Raw genomic sequence first — 13,544 nt, forward strand, 5'->3', positions numbered from 1 at the left:
TGAAACATTTTGAGTACTTGCTCACCTGTGTTGTCCGTCTGGAACTCGCTCCCAAAGTTTTCCCCCGTCAACATCCGACAAAATAATTGTAAGTAATCTAACGTTTGCCAGATTATAAACGTTAGATATCTACAATTATTTTTGTTGAACGTCGACAGAGAACGAGTTCCACATGGAAACTCAGTAGCCAATCAGCAAGCAGCTTTCTAAGGCCCGCCCACAAACAAAAATCACTACGCAAACAAATCAGGAAGCGCAAAGAACAAGTGTATTTTCAAACAATAGAATACAATATTTTTGAAGTTTGTTTTTTTTCTTCTTAAAAAGTATTGTTTGGAAACATTGACACAAATCTAATTCCATAGGGTTAAAGCACAAGAATGTGCAGGACTGTGCAGAAAGTGTTGCTGGGCTCCTGACACAAGTGACGGCCGCCTGACATAATATTTGAAATTATAAGTTATGACAGGTTTCAGGAGGAGGAGGAGGAGGAGGATCTTCATAGATCCACATCCTTCTGGGAAATCACGGACGCTGTGATAGCACAGAGTCACACAGGTGACTTAACACACATCCCATCATCATCATCATCATCATCATCGTCCCAAAACCACTGAGGGAAAACACAACCCTCTCATTTACCATCGGCCACAACTCAACTGCTGCTGCTTTCACACCCCCGAGGCCTCGGATTGAGCCTGATCTTAGTGATTAAAGCTTCATTTAAGGAACATGTGTGAATCAGGGCCTGGTCACGTGACTCTGCCTCTATTACCACAACAACCACCAGCAGCAGCAGCAGCAGCAGTGAATACAGGCCTGCGAAACTGCATGTAAACCTCTGGAGAGAGAGAGAGAGAGAGGGAGATAAAAAACAGTGAGAGGGGGGAGAAAAACCACACAGTCAGCTGCTGGTGGAGACGTGTGTGTGTGTGTGGAAACACGCCTCTGTTCTCCACTCGTGGATGTGATTAGTCAAAACATGTTCCACTGTAATCGCCCGTGGGAATCACGTAAACATCCCTGACACGTCGTTTGGGGCTGAATTAAGAGGCGAAGAGCAGCAGGACTCAGTGCTGACCACTAGCGGTGGCCACGCGAGAGGCAGCGTGAACCACAGGTACTGGTTGGTCTGATGGTTGTCGGACAACTTGAGGTGTTCTCCTAATTGACTCGGTGGGAGATTTTAAGTGTAATTGGCCTGTGATGGGAACGAGGAAGCCGCAATAAAGCTGCAATAAATACAATACTTTATTAACCGTTTAATTCAAGGCAGATTTATTCATAAAAAAGAAAAAGAAAAGAGAAACCTTAACAGCATAACATAAGACGACTGAAAGTGTTAAAACAGCTACAAAAAAGACATTAAGATATAGATATACAATCATGATAGATACATTAAAAATGGAATAAAGGGACAATATTGTAAAAGACAATATAGATAAAATGAATCCAAGATATCTAAAACAATAACATTTTAAAGGTATTTATATGTTTATACAGAAACCTAAGCTTGTTTTGTGTAAATAAGCGATAAAATATCAAGATTTTATAGTGAAATACCACACTTTACATCACACTGTTTCTTTATTTTCAAACAATATTTCTATTTCACCTTTTTTTTCCCCACAAAACTCTAACAACTAAAACAAATGTTGACGTAAAAGAGCTGGCCACTTTATTAGGTACACCTGTTCAACCACTTTAGACGCAGATATGTGTTCAGCCAGTCACATGACATCAGCTGACCTGTCAAAGTTCAAACTGAGCATCGCTGTGGGGGTCAAAGGTCATTTAAGAGACTTCCAACAAGGCATGGTTGGTCTGAGTATTTCACAAACTGTTGATCCACTGGGAGAAAAAAAACATCTCAGAAAAGCAATAATAACTCAAATAACCACCTGTTTATTAGACGTCCTGTGTGCCTAATAAAATGGCTCGTGGTTGTAGATTTCCCTCCAAAATCAATATTTCACATATTTCACAAAACTTACAACAGACATTTTTTAAAGAAATGGCTTTTAGTAAAAGTAATTTCCCTTTCTTTTTTTTATGATTTAATAAGATATGTAATTGGAATTCATGCACACTGCTGACCTGCCCATTACTTAAGAGATTAAACCGACATTAGTGTTGGGACAGAATCGCTCACTTTGACCACTTATATAATTAACCCTATGAATCAGCCATGAATTCGACCACTTTACGTGCACGAGAGCGTTACAGTTTGATGTTACATTAATGCTTTCTCTTTTTTTAGCGTTTATAAATGATCATTCATTTCAAGAGACTTGTTAGTGCTGAAGTGATGGGTGAAAAAAAAAAGCGTACTTTTAGTTTGCCATAAATAGCACAGAGCAGTTTAGTCCCTCTGCAACACACGGCGGAGTCACCGGAGAGCCCTGTCATTTCCTTTTTGTCGTGTTTAGTGGTTGATATTACCAAACACATTCATAAATAATCAAGTTAGTACAAAGTAAAAACCTACACAGACAATCTGGAGCCCTGTGGGCTACAGTCTGGGGCAGCGTGGTAATCCATCTCTGCCCTGGTACAGAACAGTGCGTTGTGTTTAATGCACTTTTTCATAGGTTTGGGGTTTTTTAGCCTGTAAATGAATCTTCAGAGGCAAACTAAACGACTCCAGTTAGATACATGCGGTGTAGCGCACTGTTGCGCTTTATCAAATGATTTCCTGACGCGTTAAAGTGAGTTTCAGATTCAGATTCAGACAACCGTATTGATCGCCAGGAAGGGAAATCCATATTCATGTTTTGTGCTCAGACAAGACATGTCTGGATGATGTCCAGAGATGGCTAGATGGGTCTGGAGTTTGCTGTTCACATGTGGAATATGATGCAGAGGAATTTCCAGAGAACTTGCATTCACACACACACACACACACACACACACACAGGTCCTCCAGACCATCTCCTGACTCCAGTTTATGTCTGAAAGTTGCTATCGAAGAATCAGGCGAATTTTCACAAGTAAAAACTATTATTTAAGCCAGTGTTTCTCAAACTTAGTTCCTTCCTTCCTGCCTACCTTCCTTCCTTCCTTCCTTATATCCATCTACCAACCTTCTGTCCTTACTACCTACCTACCTACCTACTTACCTTCCTTCCTTCTATCTATCTATCTATCTATTGGCCACTTGCTATTGGCTGCTGGCGGGTGACGCGGTCGTTACGTGTGAACCAATAAATTAAAGAGACTCTCCCTTTCACAGTGTTTTCAGAGAGAGAGAGCGCGCGAGAGAGAGAGCGAGCGAGAGAGCGAGGGAGAGAGAGAGAGAGAGAGAGAGAGGTTGAAAAGGTACGTCTTCGCTTCACGCTTCATCCGGGGTACACGGCTCCATGGAGACGCAGAGAGTGAGTGAGTGAGTGAGCGAGCGAGCGAGCGAGTGCGGTGTGTGTGTGTTGTGAGGAGCACAAACCAAAGTAAAGTGAGCGGAGCAGACTCGGCAGAGAGCAGGAGAGCGGTGTCGTCTAACAATGAGTGTTTCGCGGTGTTGAACGATGAGCCAACTTCGCCGGTCGCCTCGAAGCGGAGCGAGACACTCTTGAGCCCCGAAAACGAGAGCTTCCTGGCGGCGGAGGAGAAGGGGGAGAGAGCGAGTATGAAGAAGCCGAGCGCCCCGCTGCCTGTTATGGGCTTAACTGGGAAATGGTAGCGTACTGTGGGGACCGCACTTGGAAGGAACATGGTCGAGAGGAGCAGCAAATTCTTGTTGATCGTCGTCGGATCCGTGTGTTTCATGCTGATTCTCTATCAGTACGTGGCCCCCGGGGTGATCAATTTCGGCTCCCCGCACGGTTACTTCGCGGAGGAGGACGAGGGGGACATCTTCCCCACTCCGGACCCCCATTACGTTAAGAAATACTTCTTCCCCGTCAGGGACCTGGAGAGGACGATCGATTTCCAAATCAAAGGAGAGGACGTGATCGTGTTTTTGCACATCCAGAAGACCGGCGGGACTACCTTCGGCAGGCACCTGGTCCAGAATGTTCGCCTGGAGGTTCCGTGCGATTGCAGACCGGGCCAGAAGAAGTGTACCTGCTACCGGCCCAACCGCAAAGAGACCTGGCTCTTCTCCCGGTTCTCCACGGGCTGGAGCTGCGGCTTGCACGCCGACTGGACCGAGCTGACCAACTGTGTTCCGGGGGTCCTCAACAAGAAGGAGAGCAAGCAGAAAAACCTAAGGTGAGAGCTCGCACTTTGTTTGCTTTTTGGCTTTTGTATCGGACACAGAAGCGTGAGGTTGAAGTTTAAAAACCTGTGCTCGGAAAACCAGCTCCCCTCTGACCTTTAAAGTGCTGCAACTTTACAACTGGAGCTTTTTCGATAATCAGGGCTGCACGATTAATCGCACAACAATCAATGCACGAGTGCAAAATCCAAATCCAAGCCAGAAACAAGCACACAAGAAATTCTGCAGTGCAGCAGGAATTCAAAAATGTGTTTTGTTTGTGGACAGACTAAAACCTTTCAAATCTGTCTAATTATTTAAAATCAATAATGAATTAAAATATGACGATAAGTCATTGTCATTCTAAATGAATCTATCTTTTATGCACATTAACATACATGTTGGAATAAGTTCACATCTTTGAGGTCTCATCATGGCCATAGAATATAGAGAAATTCATGTTTTGATAGCAAAATCACACTTGGATATCCCCCCAAAGCCCTAGTTTCAAGTTCACATGGACAGAAACCTCACAGAGTTTTTATTATCTATCTATATATATATATACATACAGTACATATACATACACAGAACTGTTGCTGTATTGCCAATGGAGGAAGATATCGCGATACGTATTGTTATCGACTTTCTGTCGTGTACTAGCACAAACCCAGAAAGATGTGACTGTAGTTAAAAACACAAAATGACACCAAATAAAAGAAGCACCGTTTTAAACAGTGAATACATATCAATAAACATACAGTTATCAAGTTATGGGTATTATCTGCTTTGACGGACCTACTTGTTGTTGCATTATTCATTACATCATTCCCCTCCAGAGGCAGTCATTAGGTTTAATAAGGTGGTAAATATTGATCAATTCCATGCAAAATGTCAGATATTTATTAGAGGTTGATTTTTCTTTTTCTTTTTGCTCCTGAGTGACAGATGAAGAAACCACTTAATTGTGCCTGTCAAACTTCTTTCTGGACAGAAACATTTCTGCAAATCTGGGCTAAAATCTCTTGTTATACGCTATGAAAGAGAGGTGATTTGCATGATATATAATCGTTGAATTCAGAGCTTCAATGTTGGTCACCAACGGACTATTTTCTATATTTTTTTTGCTCATCATTTAAAACTGAATCATTTTGAAGTGAACCAAGCATTTTCTGACATCTTATTAACCAAACAACAACTGAATGGACAGATTAATAGATTATAGTTTAATTTAGTTGCAGCTCTAATCGAATCATTGCCATTTCTAGTCCAGTTTAAATCAGAGGATAGTCGTAGTGAGATAAGGCTAATGGTGTAATAATCCCATAAGTGAATACTTCAGTCACAGTCTACATTATTCACCTCGTTATTGTTCGGGTTGTGAGGTTTGTCTCATCCTGTGGATCGTCTTTGTTGTCGTTATGAGACGAGGCGGGATTGTGTGTGTGTGTGTGTGTGTGTGTGTGTGTGTGTGTGTGTGTGTGTGTGTGTGTGTGTGTGTGTGTGTGTGTGTGTGTGTGTGTGTGTGTGTGTGTGTGTGTGTGTGTGTGTGTGTGTGTGTGTGTGTGTGGAGGGATACAGAGACAAGACGTTGATTGACAATTCAGTGGCGTGCTGTCTGTCACAGGAGCTCCGTGGCGTCTCTGACAACTGTTGATGGGTGCCAGTATCGGGGTGCCCCCACACACACACACACTGAATCACATCGTGAGATTTGCTAGAATACATATCAGGCAGCGCGGTGCATCCAGGAAAAACACTTTCACGCAGCGATGATCCCTCACGTTGACTGCTGGGTTTTTCGAGACGCGACGCACATTCTTATTAAGTTATAACCTCTCCATGCCTCCTCATTGCTGTTGCCAACATATTGCATCCCTCATCCAGACATATTGACAGCTGTATCAACTTCCATTTCACTGCACCCTTGTGGTTAACGCCTGCGCTTGTTGAGCGGGGCAGAGTCTTTGTCTTGTCTGAGCTGGCTCGATATTTAATTTTGGCTATGGATGATCAATAGGACAAAAAAAGAGGGTTAGAGATATGAGAGGTTTTGAAGAAAGGAGCATTTGTCAGCTCTCTGTCTGTCTGTCTGTCTGTATCTGTCTGTCTGGCAGGCAGGCAGGCGTGGTGGAGATGTCAGGCCGGCTGCTCTTCTTCCCATGGCTGCTTAAAGTGGGGATCAGAGCTGCAGGCTGGGCAGGGCAGGGGCTCGGTTGGTAGGGGGGGAGAAGGTGGAGGGACCCCGCAGGGGTTTGGCTCCGCTCTAATCCGGGTGATTATTACCGCTGGGACACACAATCATACACACACACAAGCCCTGGTATTTGCTGCTGGCGTCAGTCCCGACTCCCGCGCTCTCCCCCCGGTCAGAGGTGATAACGCGTCCGGCCATTCTGCATGGTGCTGAGATATCACAGTGGTTGCAGGATAAACGGTCTTTCATCACTCTGTGAGCACTTTTTTCAAAAGCCTTAATGTGTGTGAGAGGGAGAGTGTGTGTCTGTGTTTGTGTGCACCTGAAGAAGCCGCAGGAACAGAAAGACAGAGAGAGAGAGAGAGACAGGGAGGCAGAGGAGAAGAGAGAGTTCTACTCCTGTATGTGCGAGTGTGAGCGCAGCACGGAGAGGATCTCGCCTCTGGTATAATCAACTATCCTATCACTCCTGACAGAAGAAACAAGGGACTATAAGCTTAATGGCACCCTGAAGAAAAACAAAGCTGCTCCATATTACACACACACAGCTCCACTTCCTCAGGGAGGAGGAGTGAATCGCTGCAGCTATGAACTCTGAAGAGAAACTGCAAACACACTCTCTGTTAATCTTCCTATTTTTGTTTCTCTTCTTCTTTTTTCCCTCTCTCTCTCTCTCTTTCTGTGCACGTGCTTCTGTCTGAGTGTGTTTTAAGTCCATGTGTCCCTCTTTGTTTGGCTCCCTTGTGTCAGTGTGGCGGTGCTTGTTCAGGGACATTTGTCTTGAGGGCAGTAGCAGTGTGGTGAGGAGGCCGGAGCAAGTGTGAAAAAGATCATCTGTGTTTACAGAGCTGTGGCGAGGCCCGGGATGTCTTGGCGCTGCGTTGTGTGTGTGTGTGTGTGTGTGTGTGTGTGTGTGTCTCGCTTTCAAGTCGGGGCCGTGCGTACTGTCAGTCCGGTGGAGACAAACAGTCGTGTTGCCGCAGAAGCTGACACGCCACATACCTGCCCACATAGCAGGGCAGAGTGGTTTTGGAGTTGTGTCTTTTTTAAACAAGGTGAAGAAAAAGACGACGCAGCCTAACTAGAAATCACTGACCACGCAGCAGCAGCAGTCGTCATAGTGCAGAGATCCAGCATCTCTCTCCTTCTACAGCTCATCTCTATGCGTATGCATACTCATTTGTTGTTGTTTTTTCATAGTTCTATTTCTGTTTATCATCACCAACACTTTAGTTATTGTTCATTTTTTCCTGAAGATCGGTTCCTTTAGGAGAAACATTGGTTATATATTCTTTTATGAGTAATAAACATGTCCTAGGAAGAAAAAGAACATTAAAGAAGGCTCACATTGGCAGTTTTCAAACATAGAACACCTAAAAACTCAATTTGAGAACTTCACAGTGTGTCTGTTACCCTTTAAATCAAAGCCAGAAACAGCCTCTCTGATATCAGTGAGGTTGTAAAAATCATTTCTCATTGACTAAAAGGCTGATTGAACTGTTTTCTATCGATACTGTAACTTTACAGAGTCAGTATTATGTCTACAGATGGGTCAGTATTATTATAGTGTGTGTTTTTGAAAATGGGAGCATTAAAAACGCTTTTTTTGAGACACTGGGGGAAGCTGCGTGAGAGAGTGTGTGTGTGTGGGGGGGGAGAATGCTACAATGGATTAAGCTCAGTTTGGTCTAAAGACAAATGGGTCCGCTTTAGAGGAAGGGCGCATTAAGTGGGAGCGAGCGGCAGCAAGATGAATGGTTAGCGATAGGAGAGACAGGTCTGGCTTTGATCGGTGGAGAGATGAGATGTAGACCAACAGTGGCACCGTGGGAGAGAGGAAGTTGGAGTCTGCAGTCAGCGCCGCTCGGGAGTGGATTTGTCATTTCTCACCTTTCATATCAGTTTTACTGTTCGTCGCTGATCCCCGGGGACACACTGACACACACGCGTGCAGTAATGAGTGTGTAAAACAAACACACAATCTAATGTAAGGCCTTGAAATGGGGCTTCTAATTGGTTAAGGAGGTTCCTATCACTTTGCTCAAATTAGAGCCTCACACTCAGATGAGAATACCATCTGTGTGTGTGTGTGTGTGTGTGTGTGTGTGTGTGTGTGTGTGTGTGTGTGTGTGTGTGTGTGTGTGTGTGTGTGTGCGTGTGTTAATGTCGTGTCATAGAGCATCTTGGTAAGCAAAGTGAAGTGGCTAATTTTACTGCTCGCTATCTCGGTCCTCTCTCAAGATTTTTCTCTCCCTCTTTCCCGCCCTCTCCTTCCATCCTTTCCTGCGTCCTTGCCTCCTTGATGGTGTCACTGTCTAATCAAATAGCAGCTAGCTTTCCACACGGTGGCTCCGTGGCCGGGGGCTCTAGCTATCTGTCTCTCTCCCTCACTTTCACCCCTCTCTCTCTCGCTCCCTTCCCCGCCGAGTGTGACGACCGCATTAGAGGAAATGTCTTTTCATGGAAGATTTGCTGCAATTTCCAAAATGGCCGCTTTGCCTAATGGACAACTGCCTTGATTCTAATGAATGATTACATGTATGAGGATGACTGGGGGGGAAGGAAAGAGGCAGGGGTGGTGGCAGAGGAGTTGAAGACCAATATGAGGAAGATGACGGGATGAGTGTGGGACAAGAGGCGAGCCGTCATGGAATGATTGAAAAGATAAAAGATGGGAGTGGGGGGGTGAAAACGTTTAGTTTCATTGAGGGGGCTGGTCAATTAGTACGGTTGTCAGGCACTTGGCATTGCTCTTCTTTCAATAGGTCTGTTTCAAATTCTCAGCACAAATCACTGCCTTCTAAGATGGTTCTGTGTGTGTGTGTGTGTGTGTGTGTGTGTGTGTGTGGTAGCTCAGCATGGTGCCATCAGCCAGTCAGCCAACAGAAACCAGATGAACTCCAGGAAGCTGCAGAGGCAGCCTCGCCTGATTGGCATATAGCACAAAAAAGTGTGTGTGTGTGTGTGCGAATGTGTCCGTGTCCACATAAAGTGCATGTGTGCGCGCTCATGTGTAGCCAGGCAGGTCGGTGTTAATCCAATCAGATTAACCGGGTTTAAGCGCTTGCGGCCAGGCGCACCAAAGCCGGTTACGTCCGCTCATCCTGCGAGTGCGGCCCGCGTTCCAACATTCCCGGCGAGCATTCCCACATCTCCCCTCCAGCCACTTATTCCCTGCCCAGTTTACTGGGCTCAAATTGCCGTTGCTTATGGCACAAGTCCGCTTCTCTGACTGGAAAGTAGGCTTGAGCTGAGATTATCAGGCATGGCTTAACACTTGTAACACCTGTATCCTCGGTGTACGAGGAAGGAGCATGTGTTTGCTTCACTTAAATAGATTCATTCACCTTTCGACTGGCATAAAATGAATCCGTGACATTGTTTAATTATTAATTATCCTCTATGTGGCCACTGGTTACTCATTATGAACCTTTTTTATTTAGAGATGTTAAACTCTAAACCCATAGCCCTTTATTTACCATATTTTTAACTCCCAAATACTGATACTGGTCCAAATAACTGGATCTATTTATGTATTTTGAAAAACAGAAAAGGATAAAAGAAGCAAAAAATAATTGGCGCGAGTGTTCAAGGACTGGTACGGGATCGGCATCATTATCAGTAGACACTCAACACTGTGGACACTGTGATATTGTTATTGGACATATTGAGCTGCCTGTAAGTGCAGCCATTATGTTCTAGTGGCTTATTGTGTTTTATACTTTCGCGAGGACTGAATAGGCGAAATTACCCAGTAAGTTTAAAAGCACTCTCTTCTTTTCCACACTCGTGTCCATCATCTCATGGCTCTTTGAAGTTTTCATTATGACCCTGTTGTTGGCTCACAGAGCATTTTCAGCTAAATCTCACCTCGCATGCAACACTTAACACGTATGCTTCTGTTGCCCGAGAGGCTCCGCTTTAATGTTGTTTTTCAAGCCCAGTCCTATAAATAGCACGATAATTATTTCTACAATGGTGTATTACTCACTTGAAAGATATCCCACCACTAATTATAGCCTCCGATTCAACACTAGATCAGCGCACTGACAGCTGAGTCTTCATGTTTTCACACACGCCGTAGTGAAAGGACGGTGGACTCGCACACAATCGTCGCACATAAAAGGCCGAGATAAGGCCCCTACGCACGTTTTTCTTCTTCAATAACTCGAGGCAAGTGTTGACAGGCCTCTCTTACCTACACTGCTGCTCTGCTGCTCCCTCTCCACGACGAGAGTTCAGCCGAGGTTCAGCCTCGGGTCACAGTGACGTAAAAAAAATTCCCGGTTTGAAAGAATCATGAGGATATGTGGAAACCTTTGTTGGGGCCCCCGTGATTTACACACACACACACACACACACATACTGTACGCAGTGCTTTGTTTGCGACTCCACCATGTGAAGCCAGTTTGTTAGCAGATGACTGTTTGGCTTTGGTTGATCAAGGATTTAAAAAAAGAAAAGAAAGAAAGAACCTTATTAAAGCCAAAACTGTTGCTTCCAGCCCGCGGACTCGTCTGTTTGGCTGGCGGTTCACAGTGACAGCATCGACGCTAAACCGAAACTGTCCAGAATACAAACCAGTGCGTCAAGTTGAGTTAAGGCTGATGCCACCATTGATTTGCCCCGGCTGTTTCACTTCGGTGCACTTTAAAGACAGAACACGGAGAGGAATCCGCCTGACCGCTGGTTGCTGTCTCCGTCGGGTGTTGCCTTTGCGAAGGGTTATCTTTGCTCTGCCTGCAAGCCTTCATTATTGATTAGCCGCTATGGATTAGCGAGGGTTTTTCAATGATTGATAAAAGCTGAATGACGCTGACACAGAGCAGAGGTTTCTCCGGGCTGTACGAGCACCGAAGATGGCAGGAGATACGGGAGAGAAAGTAGCAGTGAAAAGCCACAGTGATGTGGCTCTTAATTATTATTCTGGCCGCGCGACTTTGCGCGTCGTGCCGTCTCGTCCATGCACAGCTTCCAACTGTCAAATGTCACCCGCCACCTCCAGTGATGTGATTCCGCAGCCCCGTGGACAAATAAGCATGCAGGGAATGATTAGCAGGCATTTCTATGGCTGGTAATGAGGAGTGTTACGCCGCCGCCGCCGCAGCAGCGGCTCCACCACCAACTGGATTACTGCCTATTGAATTAGCCTAGCCTAGCATTAGCCATGCTAGCTAAAAGGCACTGACTGATTAGTGGACGTGTCTGTGGTGGTTAATAATGAGCGGTGCTGTGGAATGCTAGAATGAGAATGGGATTACAGGCTATTAATCAGACGGGCTGTGAGCTGGAGTCATTAGCCGGCCCTGCAGCAATGTCAGTGCAGTCTGTCCCTCTTCCGAGGTCTGGGTTTCTAAATCGGAGTTGGCCTTATCTCCTGGCAAATCGCCCACGAGTCTCCATCTCTCTTTTTACACCCACACCCTGTGGTGCCATATTGTTTGACGGCTACCACTCCTCTCTCCTCCTCTCCTTTACTTCTCCTGAGATAGAGAAGGACAGACAAGAGGCACGTCCCCGAGGACGTCTCTGCGCGTCCATTAGAGAGCTCTGTCTTCTCATGTCCCGTGGATGTGACAAGTCCAGACAGGAAGTGACCCCAGAGCTTCTCCGCATCCCTCAGCTCGAGCACCTCTCCTTTCCGTGTAAACAAACAAATGAATGCGTCTATTTGCTGCTGCGCGCGTGTTTATGAATAAATTCAGGCTGATGTGCATCTGTGGGAGAGAGTATTTGTGTGTGTATGTGTTTTTGTGTTTGTGTGTGTGAGTGAGAGATGGCCAAAGGAGGCATGTGAACGGAAAGAAGAGGCTGACAAGCGTGTTAATTGAATTGTGGGAAAAATGCAAATCCAGCACTGCCTCTGTGAATTAGAGGGCGGGGTCTTAACTAATTGTGACTGTCTCCTTTAGACGCACACACACACACACACACACACACACAGACTCAGTGGGTTAACTTTCGCTATCATTCATTCTCAAAAAGGGAATGAATGATAGCGTTGTGTCGGCATCCTTTCCACGCCTTGGCGTGTATTTTTCCCATCACGTCTCTGAATTTTCTGAACGTCATCTCAGGACCTCAGTGTCTTTTGTGTGTGTGTGTGTGTGTGTGTGTGTGTGTGTCATCAGAGGAGCTTAAGTGCTGATGCCATTCATTTAAAGACGGAGTGAAAGAGAAAAGCGAGAGATTCCTCGTTCTGCTACACTCGGTCTGTCTGCTCCACTCAAGGGTGGAGCTGTCTCTAATCCCAGTTTCTCGTTGTTGAAGCGGCACATGTGTGTGTGTGTGTGTGTCGCGATCGTATGTGTGTGTCTTCTGCCTTTTTGTGCATCCAAGCAGGGCTTGCATGTGACCATGTGGTTCGTGTGATCGGTGTTCACAGGTCTGTGCGGTAATTTGACATGTGTGACAGTGTGTGTGTGTGTGTGTGTGTGTGTGTGTGTGTGTGTGTGTGTGTGCGATCTAAAATGTTATGGACTTGCAGCTGAACGGACAGATTTTTGATAAGATTTCAGTTCTTCTATATAATGTTTACCGTTAGTATTTACTCGTCAGCTTTAGCTGTGTCGACCGTCAGTGTTAGCAACCAGGCTGGTAGACCTTGAACCGTAGTAAGGAGGCCACCGAAGACCGCTAGCTCCTTTAGCTCGGATTAGCTCATTACGGCAACAACACATTAAACCGCGGGACTCCGTCTGCGTTGAAGAACGGCACTTAATTCACAGCACTGCAGGCTGATACACATCCACTTTTCTATGTTGATAAAAGCATTAAAATGATTATAATTTTTTTACATACATTTTTTTGACATACTTCTCTTGAGTAATACTTCTCTCACACTCGACCTGGTCCTCTGTGAGCATTTTTGTCGTATTCATCACTGTCAGAAACACGGTTTCATCTCCTCTTGCATCACGGACATGTCTGGACGCGTCGTGTTTTCTCGGCCTGTCAGTGCTCTCGGCTCCTTTTTGTCAAAGAGTGACGCTTTTCCCCAGCATTAGTGCCGTGGACGTGCGGGAATTCACATTTGTCATAAACTGAAATGATATCAGATCTTTTTCTTCGTCCTTTATCTCACCCATTATATAAAGTGATTCATATGGGATTCTGTTATGTAAGACTGTGTACGATTTAATGGGTGTTTTTTCT

The 13,544-nt window shown here is 45.2% G+C and overlaps 1 protein-coding gene across 1 annotated transcript in view; it reads left to right on the top strand.

Moving 5' to 3' along the window:
- The first annotated feature begins 3,303 nt into the window (after nt 1-3,303).
- The window catches only part of hs6st1a (heparan sulfate 6-O-sulfotransferase 1a), a 58,077-nt gene continuing 47,836 nt past the window's right edge, over nt 3,304-13,544 (top strand). The window contains exon 1 of the mRNA XM_044047251.1: nt 3,304-4,206. Coding sequence (XP_043903186.1) covers nt 3,707-4,206 — 500 coding nt within the window. The 5' untranslated portion in view covers nt 3,304-3,706. The remainder of the gene's footprint in view (nt 4,207-13,544) is intronic.

Source organism: Solea senegalensis, linkage group LG16, assembly GCF_019176455.1.
Source record: "Solea senegalensis isolate Sse05_10M linkage group LG16, IFAPA_SoseM_1, whole genome shotgun sequence".
In the NCBI taxonomy this organism is placed as follows: domain Eukaryota; kingdom Metazoa; phylum Chordata; class Actinopteri; order Pleuronectiformes; family Soleidae; genus Solea; species Solea senegalensis.